At 39.5% G+C, this 22,546-nt stretch overlaps 1 protein-coding gene across 3 annotated transcripts; it reads left to right on the top strand.

The window, feature by feature from the left end:
• Positions 1–1,336: 1,336 nt before the first annotated feature.
• Positions 1,337–20,984, top strand: LOC125878597 (retinoblastoma-like protein 2). Of its 3 annotated transcripts, none has more exons than XM_049559912.1 (14): positions 1,337–1,549; positions 7,154–7,233; positions 7,616–7,722; positions 8,113–8,216; positions 8,831–8,968; positions 9,391–9,555; positions 9,766–9,835; positions 9,968–10,077; positions 10,385–10,561; positions 13,330–13,401; positions 13,667–13,727; positions 17,218–17,378; positions 17,494–17,658; positions 17,872–20,984. In XM_049559912.1, the coding sequence occupies exons 2-14, from the start codon at positions 7,160–7,162 to the stop codon at positions 18,127–18,129; spliced, it is 1,662 nt and encodes a 553-aa protein (XP_049415869.1). In that variant the 5' UTR covers positions 1,337–1,549; positions 7,154–7,159; the 3' UTR covers positions 18,130–20,984. The 3 variants fall into 3 exon arrangements, with proteins under 3 accessions (XP_049415869.1, XP_049415858.1, XP_049415850.1); XM_049559901.1 differs by having other exon boundaries at positions 1,339–1,549; positions 7,114–7,233; XM_049559893.1 differs by lacking the exon at positions 1,337–1,549 and adding an exon at positions 4,186–4,414.
• The last annotated feature ends 1,562 nt before the right edge of the window (positions 20,985–22,546 follow it).

The following is a 22,546-nucleotide window of genomic DNA, read 5'->3' as shown; positions in this document are numbered from 1 at the left end:
GAGTGGCAGTGTTCAGGCCAGTGGGAGAAGGCACGGAAAAGTATTTCCTTGTGAACTTGGATGAAAGCTTTTCTAGGCACGCTCCAGTGACAGGAAATAAACTGTACTTGCTTTAATTGAGGTAGCTGAAGCCTAACGTGGCATTTTCCCCTCTACTTTAAGTTGAAATGGTTCCTTTTATTTAATCAAAGTGCTAGAGTTACAAATCAGAAAACAGTGGTTACTAACATAGCAGTAATATCCTTAGGATCAATTTTCGAGTTGTAACATTAAGAGGAAAAACAAAAGAAGCGGGGGAAGAGAGGTGACTTCAAAATAAAATCTCACAATTGGAGATTACAGTCGTAAATTAACAAGAAAATTTACAATAAATACATTAAAATACCATATGTTTATTTAACCATGTACTAATATATGTAAATCTGTGTCAGTTAGCCATTTTTATCTAGTAATACTATTTACTGTCAACTAGAAATCTAGCAAAGGCCCACTGTCATGTTTAGGGTTAGATTTTTTTTTTTTTCGTTTGTTTTTTTCCCCAAATATTTTTTTCTTGTAAATTAAATCTCAGAGAATTTCAGTTTTGTTTTCTTCACATTTTTTAATTTCAGAGAATATTTAAGCTTTTTTTTTTAATCATAGATTTGTGTTGGGGGTTTTTTCTTGCAAATTTACCACTTAAATCTCAGAAAATAACCAAGTTTGTATCTTATAAATTTATGACTTTATTGAGGCATATTTTTTATTGGAATCCCCACCAGCTCTGTACTTAATTTATTTTTTAAATTTTAATTTTTATACTCCCCCACGACCCCCAACAGGATAAGAGGTTACAGAAAATGAATAAAAGTATGAATGAATATCATGTTGGCACATTGGGGTCATTTAAAGTTAAAAATATTTAGAGTACAAGTAAATAAAGTTTAAAGAAAAAAAAATACTATAGGATTCTTTAAGTGCTAATTTATAGCTTAATGTAATGCAGGATTAAGTACATAAGTACTGCATAAAGATTTTTAGAACTATGTTCAAATTATGGTAATCCTTTAAATCTTAAATGTATGTAAAATTATATAATTGGTTGATGTTATGAACCTTGATGTGCAATCCTCTTCTTCACATGACACTTACTGGTTTTAAAATTTATAATAAACTTTTCCCAAATTATCTTCACCAACACCACAAGCTTAGAAACAGTGTACTGGCCAGACATCTGTGTATCAACAGTTAAACTGCTTAAAATGTACAGCAAAGGGTTAACAGGTTTTCCTCTCTACTGTAAGTCCTCCCCTCGTCCTCTTGGTGGCGCCCAGTGGCCTGTGTAGGTTACTTCTGCAACTGTTCATTGCCTCTCATAGCAACAAGACTCAAGTGACAAGTTGGGGCTTGTCTGAGAGAGGCCAATGATGTGAACTTCCTCAGTGTGCAGAGCAGCAGGTTGACACCATGCTGCTCCACTCCTCTGCTACCAGCCGGACATGAGGGACGTGCAGGGGGATCCTTAGACCAGAGGAGCCCAAATCTGGCTCACTAAACGTTCCCAATTCTGGTAAGTGACTTTGACCCTCTTTGTGGCTGTTATCTTGTGTGTAAGTCAAAAGTTGCACTTGGATGACCTGACTGACATGTTGCATGAAAAGTTTGAAAACCAAACTGTAACCCTGTCATCATCTTCTCCTGCATGAGTTAGTGAATGCTGCAGCACAGTCTGATCCTACACAGTTAATCATTGACCTTTGTAAATGGCTCTGTTGCAGCCAGGCCTGTGTGCACTGTCAATAAAGTTTTATTGATTATCACACAGGACAGTCATTCAGTTAACTACAGTGACATTTAAATGTTAAAACACGTGTCTGAAAGTGAAAGTAAGGCCATTTTTTTTGATGTAACTTCTGTCAGTGAAGACCAGGCTGGAGGAAACAGGAAATGGGTGTAACCCACAGAAATTGGCAGCAGATTATACATTTCTCAGAGTGTAAATTGACTTCAGAAAAACAAAAGACCATCTAAGCATGTAGTGTCAAAGCATGACACAAAGAAAGCTGTTTCTTTCTATAAGATGCATAAAGATGTTTTACATATTACATTAAAGGCAGAATGAGGAAGATAATGGAGCGTGACAACAAGTTTGGGCGAGGTAAAAACTTAACTCAAGACATTTTTTATTTTATTTCAGTCCAGTTTATGACTGTTCGGCAGGCATGCACTGCTGACTTGCTTTTTCTTTTTTTGCTGGGGCTCATAGCAGTGGCATTGTAACGGCACATTAACCAATCTGTTGTCAAAGTAAGATGAACAAAGATCTCAGGACAAATCAGGACACCTTTAATCAGGTAATGACGGCTCAGATCCAGGCTGTGATTCATATGCATGAGTAGGTGTGTGTGTAGCTGTGTGTGTAGTTGTGGGTGTTGTCATGCTACAGAGATATGCCTGGTCATAACCCTGCTGCTGTGGAAACAATTCAGACATGTTGTTTGACTGATAAAGAGATAGCATGATATAAAAACATACTGCCTGCTCTCCTGATTTAAGTATATGTTGTGTCTTTTACTTAGCTTAGCTGCAGTTGTGTGATGTCATTAAAGCTCACTCAGAGGAAAGAGTCTGTCAGGTCTCTGTTCCCTACAGCAGCTGTTTGACTTTAGATGAATCAGTAGGAAATATGTGATGTCATGGTGACAAAGTTTTTTTTATTTATTTATTTTAAAATAACTGCCACAGGGTGTCTACAGGTCCTTAAAAGGTCTTAACATGTCTTAAATTAAGCTTTCTTAATATAAGGCCTGTGTTAAATTCAGATTTGATGGGTCTTAAATATTTTCAGTCACATTACTGCAAAGATTTCTCCAGCCTGACAGACCCAATGACTCTTCACAGTCACTGGACAGACTGACATCAGTGTGTTCATTCAGAAGGAGTACTTACACGTGTGACACAAGTTCTTACGTGTTTGCTGAAAATGTGTTTTTTTTTTTTTTTGTCTTTTCTGAAAACCTTAAAATATGACTCAGGCAATTATGCTATGAGGCTAACAATATAGTAGTATATAATTTGTACTGCCATTGCAGGTTTGGTCTTAAATTTCATATAAGGTGGTGTAAAAAAAAAAGGTCTTAAATTTAACTTGGTGATATCTGCAGACACCCTGTGCCAGCGTTTCTTCTCTTTGTGCCTTATATTTATTATTATTGTTGTGTATTAGTTTACACTCTCACACTCTTAGCACACACACACACATAGGAATACAGGGATTTCTCTCGTCCTTCGTCTTGTATTCTTACTTAACTCTTTAGTTCTTTAGTCAATCAACAAGCTTTTCATCTGCAGCTATATACACAGTCCTGCCAAGTACTTCTACCAATACCATAGAAATAAATATATTTCATCTCAACCTCATCAAATTGTCACTAAACTAGACATTTATACACCAAATAAGGCCACTGGTGGATCTTAGGCCTCACTCTGGCACATGAGAAGCTCTTTGATGTCAACATCTTAATCTTAAAATTCCTAACCCTGACCCCAACACTTAAAGAGTTAATGCCATTAGCAACTTCATTTAGATCATCACTAGATAAAAGGGACCTTATCAGGGAGAAGTGCCAAGGGAAATGAATGAAGCAAAAGTGAACAACTGTCATGCTTGAGGGTTAAAAGGAAGATCGCGGTCAGATATCAGTCCCTAATTTTGTGTTTCTGAGAGTTTTGAACGTAACAATGTGCGTCATCAGAGGCAGAAACTGTTTCAGACTGAAACAAAGCTGGTTACTAATAAAAGCTATTAGCAGTAAAGCTACTTCTCCTTGGACAGAAAGGGTAATTTTCAAAGTGTGTTGTCATTTAGAATACCAGCCTGTGTGGGAGTAAACCTTACAATAGACAGCTAGACTGACTGTGTCTACTGAAAGATTCTCCTGAAGAGACAAAATACATTTTTTGGGCTCAAGATGGCTCCGTGAAGAGGAAATATAAAGGACATTTAGTAAAAGTAGTTTAGTACGGTCATTACGGTCATGTTTGGTGACCTGCACACACACTACCCAGCCTGTGAAGACTTACAAGACCCCACAGATGACCAAACAAAATCACAGTTCAGTATCCTACAACCTCTCCCTGCTTCCTAACAGCCTTTCCGCTTGTGTTTTTTTCTCTGTATCTCCCTCTCTCTTTCACACATGCACACGCACACACATACACGTATCACCACATGTCGTCTGCAGACACTGCACTCTGAGGTCTGCCTGACTCAGTGAGGACAGTAACCCTGAATGATAAACAGCACATGTGGGAATGATTAGAGGAACAGAGTCTCCATTCAGTCGGGACAGAGGAGGGAACAAACACACGCAGATAAACTCAAATGGCCGAGGTAGAAGAGGGGCCGGTACCAGTGGAGGAAGGAGCATTCAAAGTAAGAGTACCACAAGGTCTACAACAATGTAAAAATTCCCAGTAACAAGTTAAATGCTGGTGTTGGAGATGACGCATGGCCTCAGATCACCTGTGATCATTTTTCACATTAAACAGCGTGGAACAAAAGCTCCTTTAATGGACGCTGACACAGAACACAACAGTCTGTGAAGCCTAAAATGATCTTGTTTGCCGAGCCCTCTTACAGACATGACTCTTCTCTGGCATCTGAAGTATTCCTCTTGTCACAGACTCAACACATCAGCCAACAGGAACTATTCTCTAACCTACTAAATAATAAACATGTCCACTGTACATCAGTGTTGCTGCCAGGTGGAGCAGCAGTCCATGTTTGGGAAGGTTTCCCATCTGACATGTACAATTACACACGTGAATCATCATCATTGCCAGCAGGAAGAAACAGCCAGCCTAGCTCTGACCTAAGTTCAAAAATCCACTTACCAGCACCTCTTAAATTTACTACATAATATTCATGCACATTAATTTAACCACACACTGTTTTCAGTGAGTTTAATGCTATAACAATCATTCTTGACAACTGGGACAAAACCTTAATTTTGGGGGGTTAATTTTTGCTCTTCAATTATGCCAGTAAAATATATTTTAAAAGAATGTATTGGCTATTAACCCTTGTAGGCACACACAAGTCGTAGAATCATATTATAAAACATGATGGAAATGTTTAATAATTTTTGTTACATTAAATATGAGATTATTTATTATTATCATTATTATTATTTATCTATTTAGCTGTATAATTAAAAAAAAGTGTTATGTCTTTTTAATTTAAGAAAAAACAAACAAACATTATAACCCTGTCCACTCACAACTTTGTGATAAAAAAAAAAAACATACCTCACTTATAACACAAAGAACACACATTAGGTGTACCACAGAAACTTTCAATTGACATAAACTCATTTTATAAATCACTGTGAACATTAATGAATATAACAGAAAAAAGTGATAGAGGTGATTTCTCTTTGACGGAGCTGACGTCATATAAAATACAAAATATTACACAAACATAAGAAAAATAAATCTGGAAGCACAGAAACTGTTTAAAACACAAATCTTCTGTTTTTGATTTTTTTTTTTTTTTTTTAGATTTTTACAAAAATTAGCATTTACATAGAAAATAGAGAATTCATCAGACGGCGTCAATTACAACTAGGGATGAGACAATATATTGAAATTTAATATTGCAACACAAAAATATGAAAACATATATGGTTTATTCAATACTTAAAGAGAACTGAGGTGTCACACACGTCAGCAAGGGTGTCAGGTAAGAGCTGACGGATTTGACAAAAATGTATATATTTATTAACATCACAGTAGTCGTACTGAGTAGTCATTTTAGTTTGCAAAGTTGCCTTAATGCAAATCAAAATGCACATTTTCAAACCATAAATCCTGTTCAGTTTTGTTTTAGAAGGGCCGCAGAGTTGAGCTGTGATAGTTGAGAGACACCTGATAGCCATATTATTTAATGAATTTATCTAAAAATGGAAAGCTCACTCGTACTTGAGCAGCATTTCCACCTTTTTGAAAACCAGGAAGTGAGACAGGAGTCATTAGGATATAGCTGACCCCTTTTGTGCCTGATAAATAATGTGTTTGTAGGAATATGATGGAGCTGACAAATATGTGGGGCACATCTTTAAAGGGCCGGCATTTTCACAAAAAATATAATTTAACAAACAAAATGACCAGTGTATGAGTTATAGGCTTTTATGGAGGCTTTTAACATAATTTTTAATTGTTTGAAATTGTGAATTAATTTCTAGGACAAGTATGTTTTCTGGCAGAGGGCAAGTCTAAAAGAAGAATATTACATATGTCATATTTATTTCATACATACAGTATATATAAATCTTTTTAAAAAATGCTTCACTCAAAAAATTGGATTCGCATGTTAAGTTATAATTTTAAGGTTTTTTTTAAATATTATTATTATTATTTTTGTTTTGTTTTCTGTCTAACAACTCCTGAATCCAGACACACACACACACACACACACACACACCACGTTAGCCACAACTGGACTGGACTGTGAAATGGACAATTTTATTTTAATTTAATTTCTATTTATGCACTTATTCTTAACTTATTTTATTTGATATCTGTTTTAATACCACTGTGTTGATGCTGTACGGTTGTTTTTTGTCTTTTATGAGCTGCTGGACAGCTGAATTTTCTTTCGTGGATAAAGTTCTTCCTATTCTATTTTTTTTGTAGGACATGATTTGTCCCAATTCTTCAGAATGGGTGATAACCATTGTATTGACTGGGTCAGTGACTTAGTTACAGGAAGTATCATCCATCTGTTTTGTATATTTGTGTTTGAGTTCAAATGAAATATATAAGTGAGATCTAGAGGTGATGTAAGAAGATCTTTTTAGTTTTGAAATTAGCCAGGCTAGCCGTTTTGCTACATTCTGTGGTTTTTGTGCAAGACACAGTGTTGTCATTACGTCTGGCATGTTACAAAAGTAGCATTGGACTGATGTAAACATACCATACACAGAAAGAGTGAAAAAAAAACAAACTATGTAAATGACATATTCTGTCACTTTTAAAAGTCATATTTATTCTGTGGCTGACTGACTGTACTGTACTGTACTGTACTGCAGTGTGTCGTCTCCCAGGCTTTCTAACGTTCTTTCCCTTGTTTAGGTGCCCATTCCTGCTCTGATTCTCCTGTGTGCGTGTGCAGGTCACCATGGCAACCGGGCCTCAGGCTAACCAGAGATGGCCAAGGATTGGCCCCAGTGAAGGCCTGATGGCTATGTTCAGGTTAGCTCTACAGTCTCAGTGTGTTACTCATACACTGCTCATTTTGTCAGTGTGGAATCTCAGATCTACGACGTTAATAATTCATCAGTGCCTGTGTAGACCTGTATCTCCTATGTGCATGTTAGATCTGACACCTACCATAAATATAACAGGGGCTGCTTACTGTGTTTAACATGTGGTATACTGGTAGAGAGCCCACAGGTTTGCACTGAGGCATTGAGACTGTTTCACCATGTGTAAACATTGTTTACTTCAGGAAATGTCTGTTTAAATTCTTCAACAATTGCAGTGAGGGCTTTTATTTACTTTTCAGTTGTTTCATATCTCCTGGTCATTCAACCACTCTGCTTCCATACTAACCACCATGATTCTTCTGGTACAGGGCCTGCTCCAGAAATCCAACTGAGGAGATTAAAACAAGACTGAGACGTATGCTGGACACATTTCTGCAACACCACAGGGACAATGCAGGAAATGAGAACACCAATGGTATACTAACCTATTTAATGAGATGACGGATGTGACAGTGATAGTAGTTTCATTCAGATTTAAAGAAACACTGTTAGCCTATGTTCAGTATTTCTGGAGGAGAATGTTGCTGGTTGGTTTATAGCCCAGAATTTTATGATTGGCAATGGCAACACACGGCACCCAGTCAGAGACAAAGTAGACCACATGTTTAATCGTCACTGTTTTCCAGAAACAACAGTGTCTCTTTGAGCACAGCAGGGAACCACTGTCTGCTCGCCTACAGTATTTTAAATCCCTACATGATCAGAGAGCTGGCTGTTTTTTAATGACAGGTATTAGCTTCTGGAATAAAGCTCTTGCTGTTGATACATGTCACATGTCATATAATCCGTGTGATATCGTTCACAGAACTGGCAGTGAAGTGCTGCTATCAAGCTGGGATCTGGTATTACAGGATCCTGGAGAACATTGCCAGTCAAGAGAGGGACAGGAAGGGCATCAGTGACATCTCGGTGAGTGTACCACCCCCCTGAGGCCACAAATGGAACTGTGGTGGCAAACAGGAGGAGCACTGCATGAAAACTCACTGAGTGATACTGAATATGTTACAGGCTGAATCCAAATGTCCGCTATCTGGACCTGCAGACTGAGCCCTCGCAGACTTCAGTTGTACGGAGTGTGACATATTTACTGTCATCACGTAAAGTTTGCAGGGGCAGAGACTCCAGGCGGCTAATAGACAGTCCTCGCGTTTTACTCGTTGCCATGGAAATGTTCAACTATTGCTGCTGTCATATTCATATATATTTCATACAAGTTTATGAATAGTGCCTACTCATCTGTCCCTGCAGATAATAAGATATAAATCCCATGTATAGTCTTATATCAGGCTACATGTGTTTAATAACAGAAATGTTTGTAAATAATATCCATATCATGATGTGGTTGAAAATTATTTCTGCCCCACACAATTCAAGTAACTTTTTAATAGGCCAAAATATCAATAACTATTTTACACATTCACAAGTTTTTACTTTGGCACCTGCAAATCCTCAACGTCACATCCGCATTGCAATAAACTGTGCTTAAAGTAAATCACTTGTGCTTGTGCATGTTTTTGTCACAGGGCATCTTGGGGAATGAGCTTTTCCAGTCCTGTCTGGTGGCATGTTGTCTTGAGATCACCATATCCTCAAACCGTCTACCGTGTGACTTCCCTCTGCTCCTCCAGATCTTAAATTTGGCACCATACCACTTTCTGAAGGTGTGTTTCCAAGCTTCTTAGATGATGTATAGCGTATGCTTACAGTAAGTGTGTAACTGTCTGTTGTGTGCACATTCATCGACATTCAGAGAAAAATGCATGCAATTTAATAAATGTCCATGATACAGGAGAGTGTGCATAGACAAACTTTTGCAAGTATTTGTCATGGTTTGCATTTGCCAATATAGATGTGAATTCAGTGTGTGTTACTTTAACACATACACTTGTTAGAATACTTCATGGGAAAAGCTCCACAGCAGAAAATATGGTTACATTCCTGACTTACAGGAACCAGAAGTTTCAAAAGGGGGGTGGAGAGATTTGGAGAGACTTTTTTCCTCAGATAGTTTCCCATCTGGTCCCCAACTACCTCTAACTTTGAGGATACCCCCATCCTCCATTTGTCCCCTGTGGTGTGACAGGTGATTGAGCCGGTGTTGCGGGCCGAAGCGGGCCTGCCTCATCATGTTTTCAGACACCTCGCCCAAGTGGAAGAGAAAATTCTGGAGAGCTTGGCCTGGACCAGCGACTCACCGCTGTGGGAGGACATCAGAGCCAATGAGGGCCATCTGCCTGCCTGCCAACAGGTTGGCAGTAACACACAAAAACACTTTACCTGGCACCAGGAGTTACCTAAGATTTAATATTCAAAGCTCTTCCAAGGTGATGCCAGTGACAAGGTTTTGAGTTGAAGTAAATTAGAGATGTAATAATGGACCTGTATGTAAGTATCAGAAGGACAGTGTTTCTTCACACACGCAGTACATGCTTTAATAAGGGCTTTATGTCATATGTAGGTGATGCTTCCTACACAGCTTGAAGATCCAAAGAGAGCAGACTCTCAACCTGAGAGCAATCAGCCAGGAGGTATAATGCAGTGTACTGAAGCTCTTCATTTGTTCACATTATTGTAATTCTGTAGCATTTAAAACATTTGATACACTCCTTAGTTGTACACTGACTGCAGTACTCTTATTATGTATCCACTGTTTTTGTCAGTGAATCTCAGTTTTGGAACTGAACCGTCTACCAGCACTGACCAGCAGCGTTCCCCATCAGCTGTAAACAGGCCTCAGAGAAGCAACTCCCTCCATGTGTTCGCTCGCCAGGTCAGTTAATCTAGCACACCATAGCACTCGAATGTGATGATAACTGTTATGTGGGGCCACAGTTCACAGTTCAACAACCACACTTCTATCAAGAAAGAAAAGTCAGCTAATCTTTGAGTTGATATTTTTATATTATAAGTGATTAAAACGAAGCACGAGTTAGTGACAGCATTCTGTGCTGTTTAGCTCATGTCCAACTGACCAAATGATAGATATCTGTTTTCTCTCTATACTATGTTACATTTCTAAGAACTATTTCTCAGGAATAGTGTGGAATATGTGTGGTCATGTTTGCTCTCTGGCTCAGGTCTACAGTTTGATGGGAAAGCGTCTGAGGGAGCTGAGTTCCACACTGGACATTTCAGATGAGCTGCGTCTGAAAATCTGGACCTGCTTTGAGTACTCTCTGGTCCACTGCACCAACCTCATGGTAGACCGTCACCTGGACCAACTGCTCATGTGTGCCATCTACATCATAGCTAAGGTGGGCTGACAGTAGTCTTGGCACCTTTTGTAGTCATATGCTGATTTGGTAGACATGCTGGTATATATGCAAGGGGTGTCTGTGGCGTAGTCCACCTGTACATGGTTTTTACTCTTTTGTCCTACAATAAAAATCCCATCCATACCATCCACTGAAGAGCATACCAAACCAACAGGGAATGATATAACCCTAACTCTAAAGCCATGTGTGAGGCCAGAAGCCTCAAAAAGCCATTACTGAAAGGCTTATGTATCATTGACCAGGTGCATAAACTGTGTACACACAAAAACAAGTGTACACCTTTTCCCACACATAAACTGGGATTTATAAATAAACAGTTGGCCTCATTCACAAACAGCGCCTACGTACAAATATGTGCTTTAACTGTGCGTACAAATGTTTTAGAAGAAATCCGGGGTTCCTCAATATGTTCTCACCTCAATTTTTTTATACTATGGGAATACATTTTGAACTGCCTCAGACCATGCGTAGGTACAAATGATGAAGACCGACTGTCTTAGAAAATGTAAACACACACATTTTAACTAAATGCAGAGCATATTAAAACTGCACTCATTACACAAGAATTATAGCCCCATGGTTATATGCCTCCACACACCTGATGATTGCCAATTTCTAGTGCTATGATATTATTATAAGGGTTGTTGTTGTTGTCATCAGGATATGTAAGTGATTCTGATCTACCCGGTGTTAAGATAGCACATCTAACCTTGCTGCCTTCAGGAGAGAGCACATCAGAGACAAACATGTTTGAACATGTTTGAGGAGAGTGACATATGGCTTATCAGCGGTTTCTGACAGCAGTTACATTCACAGGCTCTCGCTAACTATCCGACACTGGTGTGTCAGGGCCTAGAAACACGTTCGCCACTTTCCCCATGATACACCTCTGGGCTAGAGGGTGACACGGGAGTGGATTTTCAGTCCCGTCCCATTCCACTCCTACAAAAATAATCCCATCCCGTCCCAATCCCATGAAAAAGGGAAAAAAAAAAATCCTGTCCTGTCCCAATCCCACAAGAATGACTTCCGTCCCATCCCACTCCCGTGTTGTGTTTCAGTTACAGTAAAACAAAATATATATAGTACATGGATCACACATAAGAACCAGTTCTGAGAGAGAAAAATGTAGTTAAAGTATTGCAGTAGAAGTAGTGTTTGGTTCCTCTGACTGATATTATTCTATATGGCATCATTAGATTATTAATACTGAAGCATCAGTGTTAGAGCAGCATGTTACTGTTATAGCAGGTGTGCAGTTAAGTTGGTTGTATTCGCTCTTTTTGTTGAGATGGTTTTGGAACAACCCCGGCACACCGGCTCGTCCAAATTACTGGGCTGCCCTCTGTCATTTGGTTTAAATCCAAATCACTCCCACACAGGGGCTGTGACATTTGGTTTAGGAACAAGTTCCATGTGTTTCTCTTACGCTCAACTCTCTGTTTTCTTCTTCGCCTCGTCTCCCCCTCACGAAGATCGCACTGTGTGTGTGTGTGTGTGTGTGTGTGTGTAGCCCATAGCCCCGCCTCCTCCACAGAGACAGACACTCGATGACAAGAACTTTCCCTCCGTTCATTACGCTAATGAACGAACTCACCTGGCTGCCAGACAATGCACAGAAGTGAACGCTCTTGTCGTCCAGTCTCTTTGGTGGAGAGAGACGAGGAAAACAAATAATATGGCAATTAATCGCTTTTAATTTACCATGCAATTAACCGACTTATCGCATATCGTGACAGGCCTAATTATGATTCCCAGTCCCACCCGCTCCCATTGACTTTTTTTCCCCATTCCGTCCCAATCACGTGAAGAATAGTGAAACTGATTCCCTCCCCATGTGAATCCCACGGGAATCACGTGACCCGTGGGACTCCCGAAAAAATGTCAGCCTCTACTCTGGGCAAACTGATTTCCTTGTATAGAGAAATAAGGGCGTGGCAGTGTGATGAATGCAACAGCGGGCACATGCCTGATTCTGATTTACAAATGTACATTGAGTGGTAAGAATCAAATCAGCCCGTCATTTTTAGTAAGAACAGTTTTGTGCACATTTTAATGAATGAGGCCCAATGTGAGGTGAGAATGTGCGCACCTCACACATTCTTCATACCAGGCGTACACACGGTTAATGATCATTTAATGTTACTCTGTAAAGCACTTTGTAAAGTCAGTTTAATCATGAGTGCTATGAATCACTGATCATTATTCTGATGTGTAACAATCATAATGACTAATATTCAACCGCAATGATGGTTTGCAGAAATTTAATGAATAATTGGTACAGATGCTCACAACAGTCGTGTATAATGACAACTGCTCTGGCACCACTGGACAACCTCATCCATGTGTCACAGTCTGTATTTCTCATTGACAGGTCTAGTGAATGGTGGAGAAGCACAACTATCGATATGCAAACAGGGCATTTCTATGCTTGTTACTGGTTAAATGTGGGTGTAGAAATGAGACTGGTACACATGCGCTCAGTGCCACAATTATCAAGATTTATTAAAAAAAAAAGGTTTATAAATCTGACAAAAAGAATGCAGATGCACATTTTGCCCCTGTGTACACAAACCGTTTTAGTCTTGAATCTAAACCAATGCATCAGGTCAGTAATGTAATTAATGTTACCTGTATTTGAATTTTTTTAGGCAATAGTTTGACTTCATGTAAATTTCGGCATGTATGGTAACAGCACTTGTACAAAATACATAATCAGTTGCTAATTTATGGCATTGCTTTTACAGATTACCAAGGTGGAGATACCCTTCAAACGCATAATGAAGTGCTACAAGTCTCAGCCGCTGTCCAACAAAAGTGTATGTTGTTTTTTTAAGATTATTCCTGCATGTTCTCATTGACCCATAAAGAAAACAGTGGAGTTGATACATAAACCTGAAGTCACTGTTACCGCCATCTGAGGAAGTGGATTGGCTTAAAAAATTGGATAATTGAAATATAAGATGTATGACTTAAGATGTTACTGAGTATTAACACTATGTCATCAAATTGAGAGTGTATTTGAGTGTGTGGTATAGCTATAATAGTTCAATAGTTATGAACACAGACATCTTCTGTTCTCAGGTCTGCAAAAGCGTGCTGATTTCTGGAAGAGACACCGAAAATTCTCGAACTGGAAACAACAGTAAGAACCCTTTAGTTAGAAAATACCTCACTCACTCATCTGCATGCAGAATTAACATTATGATGGGACATCATGATACAATGTGGTGTAATACAAGCTAATTTACAAATATTAAAGCAGCTGTGCGGAACTTTTTACCATTAATAAAACTATCCCTACTACATATCACCCCCCCCCCCCCCCCGGAAGATCCGCATATTTATTTGAACCCAACAGCGACAAAAAAGCCTTTCTCTATATGGCTATTTAGCATAGCCTCGCTCGGGTCGGACACACAGCGGAAGTCAGCAAACCAGAATATGGCACCTGAGGCGGAAGTGATTCTGCTCGCCGGCAGCGGCCCGCAGCGATTAAACCACAGAAGAAGAAGGAGCCGTGTTTACAGTGTTCTTCGATTAAGCAGTACGCAACGGGCATTGCTGAACACATAACACCTAACAGTTTTACCAGAGATGTATCTATGAGGACTTGGTTGTACTTTTGATGTCATGGCAGATAACGAAGGAGCATCATCTAAAATTATCTGTGACTGTGACCATGAACACAAATATACAGCAGGCAGTTTTCCTCAGTTTATAAGAAATTCAGAGCTACACCAGAACATTTATGAACAGGTCTTACTTTATTACTAATTTGTGTGTAATGTTAGCATGTTTCCACTAATTACTTGGACTGACCTAACGTAGCGTTAGCTTTGCAAGCGAAGGCTGCAGGCAACAACTTTGCTGTGTTAGGATTATGTTATGTCTTCACTGTGTATCTTCACATAAAACAATACTCCAACGATTTGGGAGTTATGCCCTTTCTCTATCATTTTCATATTGAGACAACATGATTGATATCTTTTTTGTGTCTGTACGTCCAGTGGCTGGGTCTCAGCGGTTAGCATGGCGCTTATAGGGGGTCAGTACGTCCTGCGCTGTGATCCGCGGAGGGAAGCAGGCACAGACGTAGCTTGTAAACAAAACTCAGCTGTTTATTTAGCCTAGCGATATCTCCGGATTGTAGTAGCTGCGATGGACAACTTTTGAATGCAATTTTGAAGAGTTTCTTGTAGCGGACACAGACCCAGAGCCATACCTGTTTGAGCCGGAGTACACAGATGAGGAACTCCATGTGTTGGATGCTGAGCGGGCAAGAAGAGAGGCTGAATCCTCTGCTCCCATTTTGCTGCACAGAATGGGATTTGGTGCTAGTACCATCATTGGGGAGATATATCATCAGGAGGAAAAGCGCCGCAGAGAGTGCATCACAAGGAGTGAAAACTTTGCAGCAATCACTAATCCTGGCGCAATTGAAACTTTTTTTTCATGATTCCTAAGATGAACTGGAAAAAACGCCCAGGCCTGCAGGAGCTGATGGACAGCTTTCAGTCGGGTGAGTAATATCATCCGTGTCGTCTCTTTGTTTGCTTTTACCAAGTGACCTAGTGTACCTGTCCCAGAGCCAGCTGCAGCTGCTGCTCACTGGTGTATCCCTCCGCGCAAGATGTACTGACCCCCTATAAGCGCCATGCTAACCGCTGAGACCCAGCCACTGGACGTACAGACACAAAAAAGATATTGATCATGTTGTCTCAATATGAAAATGATAGAGAAAGGGCATAACTCCCAAATTGTCGGAGTATTCTTTTCACATAATAATGCGGACTCAGCAGATGACTTGTTAACTGTTTATTTCTTACACCGAACGTACATGGCTGCTTCTCATTGTTTCCAGTAGCACAACAACGGTTACTACATTACCCAGAATAACTTGAGGCTCACACTACTGCGGTAGCCTTAGTTGTTCAAAATACAACAACAGATTAGATCAGAACAGAAACACGACAGGAGAACTTACTGTGTAATTTTGCTGTTTCCACTAATTACTTGGATTGACGTGACGTTAGTCAATCCTCTCGCTCTCCAAAACAAAGGCATGCGGTAACTGACGGTTGCAGTCGGAATTTTACGACACCAGGCTGTGGATGTCATACCGCTTCGACCAAAGAGGCGCTATAATCAACAAAAACGAAAAGTTCCGCACAGCTGCTTTAAACAGGAATTGTCAGTTACTGTTCGTATACACGCTCAACAGTGAAGGTGAAAGTAAAAGCCAACCCCAGATTGAATCTCGTTTTGACGCAAGCTGGAAAGGTTCAGTGTGTAAGATTTAAGGGGAGTCAGTGGTTTCTAGCAGTGAAGTTGTAGATTGCAACCAGCTGAAACTTCGTTCGGTCAGGATTCCTTTAGTGTTCGTTGTACAGGAGGTTTTCACTGAGAATCGAATTATCCATTGAAGTTTCTTCCTCTCCAAAACAAACGGACCAAGTGATTAAGACAACAGCAACAAAGCAGTTTCACGTTACAAATCAGTGTTTCTCTGAGGCTGTTTGGCATTACATTAGCCTAGCACCTGTTAATGTGCGCTTCACTGTTTTCTCTTAAGATCCCAACATTGGGGAGGTTTTTACTGCGAGACAACTTTTCCACAGAGGTCTCTTTCTCTCTAAAACAGACAAACAAGGTGATCAAAACCGGTAAAAATGACATCACAAATTTAACATTTAGCACTCTGTATTCCTCTAAATCCTACACATTGGACCTTTAATGTCTGCTTGGAGCTTCAGCCTGCTTTATATATTTTTTTGCCAGTGTTGTGTCAGCATTTTTCATAGCTTCCTCTTGGATTCCTGCTGCTTATAGTCTGACACCTGGTCGCTATCTTTTTATTAAGTCCCGACCTCCATTACGAGTTTGCTGTCTTGGTTCAGTCTATGTTGCCTCTGTGTTATTAATATTTACACTTTCATAAGTATAGGCACAACTCATAACTCTCAGCTACACATTAGCTTAATGGGAGCTAGCAGCAGACAGAAGGCAAGTCATAGTTGAGCAGAGTAGCTGATGTCTCAGAGAGTAAAAAGTGCCACAAAACTAGGAGCTCTTGAGACAGTCAGTTTTGCAGCACCATTTGGACATACATAAAAACGCACCTGTAGTGTGTGTGTGTGTGTGCTTTTGGGTGGGTCAAACTCCAACAGTGACAGCAGGGAAGCAGCGTACCCATAAGTGACACCAAAACACAACAAAGACTCAGCATGGGCTTTTGTGACATTATTTTGTTACTTAGACATTCACTTGCCAAACTTCAAATCTTCCTGAATTCGCACTTTGAGGGTGTAAATTTTGGAACCTGCATTATATCAGTAATATAATATGAGACATTCTACTGTAAAGTTTTATGGCTCTGAGTTCTTTCCTCAGTTTTGTGATGCCTATGCATTTATATCTCTTATCTAACAAGGCATGAGCAACATTTTATATATCTTTTCTGTTTTTGTTGTTTGTAATTTATCATTGTGTCTATGTCTTGTAGGTACACATTATATTAAGTTGATTGCAGCTGTATATAGCATTTTAGTTGAAGCCTTGGAGACAATAAAGGTTATCCAACTTGTTTTAATGAAACAGTGATAAGCTAACATTTATTACACTGTTGATTCCAGATAATGGAGACCACAGCATCAATATCCTGACTCCCAACACACCATCAACACATTACCTGGAACCTTCTCAGGAGGAGAGGGGCAATCTTATTCTATTTTACAACCAGATCTACACGACAAAGATGCAGCACTTTGCTAAGCAGTTTGCTCCAACCTCTGTCGTAAGTGAACCATATTAAATCCCTAAATTTTGATAAACTGTCATAATGTCTGCGTCTGTATCACTGAACCTTTAAGATGGGATCTTCTAATACATGCTGTGTCCCTCTTGTGTAGAGAGACACCCCCCCTTTGTCTCCATACCCCCGACAGTACAAAGTGTCTCCTCGCAGACGGCGGCTGTCCAGCAGCCACTCCATCTTCATTTCACCATACAATACAGAAACCACTTCCTCCCCTACTACTGGACTCTGCTACTACTTCAACACAAGCCCCCCAGAGGTCTGTGGACTTAATGTTGGAAACCTTTTTAGTGATCAAATTGTTGTCTTAAAATCATATTTTAGTTTGTGCACAGTGTGGACTGAAGATATTAGATATACATCTTCATTCTGTGCTCAGTTAACACTTTGACCAGAGCTAAATTACTGATTTCATTATGACTGAATGACTGACAGTTAAATATTGCTAAAAATATCCCTCCCATTACTGCAGCGTCTGCGTGAGATCAATAACATGATCAGGACTGGGAGGTCACCCAACAGGCGACACTATGTGGTACCATTGGACAGAGAAGAGGATGAGCAGGCAGACAGGGAGGAAGAGGATAATGGTCCTCCAGCGAGGAGGATTCGTTTGGATGGTCAGTCCGCCTGGCAGAGACGACTCAGGAATGTAGTCAATGATCGCGTGACAAGAAGGGACCAGGACCAGGACCAACCATCTCCAGTCATAAGGCCTAACCTGCACTAAAGCAGAGAGGGGCATGACGTCTCAGAGGCTGCAACAATGTCAGGTGTTGGAGATAAAGCACAGAGCAGCGGTTTCTTCCTTTTCCGTCCTTTTATTGTTAAGAAAAACTTTGGGCCAAATTCTTTGTCAGCTCAAAGTCTTGTCTCCTGTCTGAGATAAAATTATGGTTAAAAAAAAAAGCAGAAATAAATTTGAAGTGCAGAAGTTACAGCAGCATCAAACTATATTCAATGGTACTTGAGGTATACAGACAGGTTTTTAAAAACTAACCAAAAAAGTTTTTACATCACATTATTACCAGGGTTTTTCCTGGGTTTTTAGGACTTTGGTGTCACATTTTTATATGATTTTGAACCACTGACAATAAGCTCACATATATGAAAAAAGTTAACTCTGAAAATGGAAGTGAAATAAATGAATCATAATAAAATTATGTTGAAAGAAATAACAATATAGTAATAAACATCCTTATATTATACTTTTCCAAATCTAGTTACAACAGACATTATAAAATGAAATTTAAGGACTTTTAAGTACTTTTTTAAGCACTTTTTTTTTGTTCTCAAGCACTTCACTCAAAGCAAACAATTTATTTTCAAATATAAATTTTTATCAAACATAAAATAAGGATGTGATCAATGTGTTTTCAGTGAAGGGTTACTTATAACACATTACCAAGAAGGGAAAGATCATCTTTCAAATACAACCATTTGAAAGTAGCAAAAAGAATCGATGCCAGCTGGAACTTAAGTTTTAACTTTCAATTTTTGGTGGAGCTACTGGCACATGGATGAAGAGAGAAGGTAAACAAATTACAAGAAAAAGCCGGCTCATGAAGTTAAAGGTCTAGTGTGTATGATAAAGGGGAAAATAGTTATAATAATAGTAATAAATTTAATTTATATAGCACCTTTTACACACGCAGCACAAAGTGCATAAGGGAATTACATGCACTACGTGCTTCATTTGAAAATAGAATAAAACATGCCAAAAATGCAATGCATTATAAACTGACACTTAAATACAATTATAAAGAAAAAACAAATATGAAAATAGAGTACACAGAAAGCATTACAGCTCAATAGCCGCTAATTTATAAATCATAAGTACAAGTACAATACAAAAATTTCAAAAGAACTGCAGCAGTTTGAAGTGTAAAGTGTAAAAACAAAGCCTTCCAGGCCTGTATCAGGAAAGTCATAAATGCTTAATTGAAGAAAAATGTTGTTAGCTTTTGTTTAAAATATTTAGTGAGCTGGCTTTCCTGATGTCTATAGGTAGTGTGTTCCACAGCTTTGGGGTGCAGTGCATAAAGGTTAGAGCCCCAATTTTCTTTTAGCTGTTGCTGGGAACCTCCAATAAACCAGCAGCAGATGATCGCAGTGTTTTTGAAGCCAAATAGTTAACAAGGAAGTTAGCAATATAGCACGTTTCTTGCCCATTTAGGGATTTGTATATAAGGATATATTGGCAGGAATGGAATATAATATAATAAGTGTGTTTTCTTAGGTGTATAATCACCTGAAAATAAGAATTGTGTTTCGTTGACTTAAAATAAGCTGTTCTATCTACCTACTAAGGGGGTCTTTCCCATGGAGTCCGCCATGTTGTTTCTACAGTATTCCAGAACAGACAAACCAAACACTTGCTCAGATAGGGCCATTGAAGTTTTTTGCATCGACCACTGTAGTTCTTCTGCATCGCCCATACTGTGTGTCAACTCGTCCAGATGCTCTGCACAGCTTGTTTTATGCTCATAAGGCTTAAACATAACATAAAAATATTTAGGCAGTGCGCCCAAGCTGTATAATGGCAGGGAAAACCCTGACTACTAACAGTACAGTATTTGTCTATGTCTGAGTAATGAACTCATTTGCCACTCTCATTCTGTATATCTGCACCTCTGCTTTCTTTAAACTTGCCCTTATGCAAACACCCAGCCATTGCTGCTTGCTTCTTTATGTTGCCACACAGAGAAGGGTTTCCTTAGGGGTGGGAGGTATACCAGTTTTGTAACAGTCACCGGTGTCACATTTTGCCAAGACATGGATTTTGCAATACTGTCATTACCGTGATAAATATTTAATCATATTGAAAATAATGTGCCGTACTGTGGCTCTGATAACACGCAGGTAGAAGGCTACGTACTCATAGAACTTAAGTTACATTCAGTAACCACGAGTGGTTGACGCCAGCTCCAGTAACACAAGACATGGAAGGTACAAGCAAAGCACGCCTATTTCTCTTATGTTGGCTGCAAGAACCAACACAAAAGCCTCCATCTACTCCCACCATCCCAGGAAATGAAGATCCAGAAGATTCACTTCATTTTTTAGCGGAAATGTCCCCACAACAACTGGAAAACTCTCAAATGTGTGCAGAAACTATTTTACTTCAGACTGCTTATTCAACAAGGGCCAATAACGTAAAGAGCAGTATTTGCTTCAAAAATGGAGTTTAATGATGGGACGATACGGACTTCAAACTCACCTCATGATCGCCGCTGATATATGTGTGCTGCTTCCATATGTAAATGTACTTGATAGGTATACCCTGTGGTACACTGACTGTCATAGAATATATTTTGGGTTTCCTGCCAAATAAATGTTGTTAAGATGCCTAATTCCACCCCTTGTGTAACTCAGAGAAGTAATCACATTACATTTAATAATAAACCTACATTGGGCAGACAGCTCCTCCCAAAACACATGTAGGGCTTTTATTAATTCTTTACTTATTAAGATATAAATGTACTTACATTGCCAACAGACTGAAAAGAAATCAGCACATTTTTGTAACAATGTGATAGCATACTGATGACTGCATGACTGACTATTAAAAAAAAACTTTCAAAAGTTGACTCAGCATTATACACAAGTAACCAATGACTAATATGCAAAAGGAATGACAAAACACACTGTTGCTGTACTGCAGGGTTTTCTTTCTATTCTCATATTGTTGGGAATAGAATGATTTTATGTGTTTTACTGTAAGTTGTGTTTCACTATATAAGTTTTAGATGTGTGAACAATGAGAATACTGAGATGATTTCAGCTGATCTGAATGTGTTTGCTTTGCAGAAGTGGAGAAGTACAGGAGAGGAAGAGACATGAAGTCTGAGGAGCACATACTGCAATGCTTAGATAATTAGTTTCATATATGGTAAAAAGAATAGAAAGTGATGAACAGATAGTAAGGTACAGCACGTGTAGGGAGTTGTGTTGTTCTCATGTCTTTCAAAACAGGAACCACGACCCCACCGCCAGCGGGAAGGAGTCAGATTAACACGAGGCAGGGGCGTGGTGTGGTGAAGGAGGAAGTGGAACTGCCAATGAGAAGAGGACAACGCCTCGCGTGCACAATGACACTCTGTTACGCTCAAATATATTGGGTCAGGGGAAGGACAGGAGGTCAGACTTCGTGAACTGACACACCTTTGTTGTTCGTCAGGGATGTGAAGTTGAGACCCAGAGCTCTGTAATTTTATTCCTTTACTGCTTAATAAACTACATTAACTGAGACCGAATATCTTCTCCTATTGCTTCATTAAAGAACACGCAGGACTGAGCTCACACATAGCACACTGGAGAGTAGGATGAGCCTCGAGTCCATCAATTGGTGACCCCAACGTGATGAAGCCGGAGAAGTGACGGGACAAAAGACATTTAACAGCGGAGGACAGCAGTATCGTGACAACACTTGCCGCGGCCTAAAAAGAAGGTAAGCAGACGCCTGTTTTATCGGAGTTCTGCAATTGGAAACACTAAAACTTGTGTTGTCATTGTACTAAAGTCTCCTAGTCTAAAATGTAAAGGAATAAAATTAAAACAAAACACAAAAATGAAATGCCCCGGGGTAGAGGGTGCAAGGCCCTGGAGCAAATCATAAATTTGACTCCTAAATACGAAACATAGTCAACACCTTGACAGGACAGGGTGCAAGGCCCTGGAGCAAATCATAAATTTGACTCCTAAATACGAAACATAGTCAACACCTCGACAGGACAGGGTGCAAGGCCCTGGAGCAAATCATAAATTTGACTCCTAAACATGAAACATAGTCAGGTGTAAGGCCCTGGAGTAAATCATAAATTTGACTCCTAAATACGAAACATAGTCGGGTGAAAAGCCCTGAGACTAGGTCTTCCATCTAATCTCTAAAAAAGAAAAAGACGAGTGTCCGGAGGTGGATAAGCTCAGGGGGGACCCATAAGGTTGCTCCTTGGACAGCTGAGAATATAGTCTGAAGACACGGGTTGTCTGAGGTTGAAAGACCTTTGTGTAGATTGTTACAACACAAAAAAGAGGTTACAGAGTTCTGCGGGCAGGGGAGCATTTTCCATGTGATCCCTAACACTGAATACTATCGCTCATGTTGAGACATCTATTCAATGGTCCGCAGAACCACCCTGATATTG

Source organism: Epinephelus fuscoguttatus, linkage group LG2 (assembly GCF_011397635.1).
Source record: "Epinephelus fuscoguttatus linkage group LG2, E.fuscoguttatus.final_Chr_v1".
Taxonomy (NCBI): Eukaryota; Metazoa; Chordata; class Actinopteri; order Perciformes; family Serranidae; genus Epinephelus; species Epinephelus fuscoguttatus.
The sequence above is the reverse complement of the archived record's forward strand: the minus strand, read 5'-3'. Positions and strand labels throughout refer to the sequence as shown.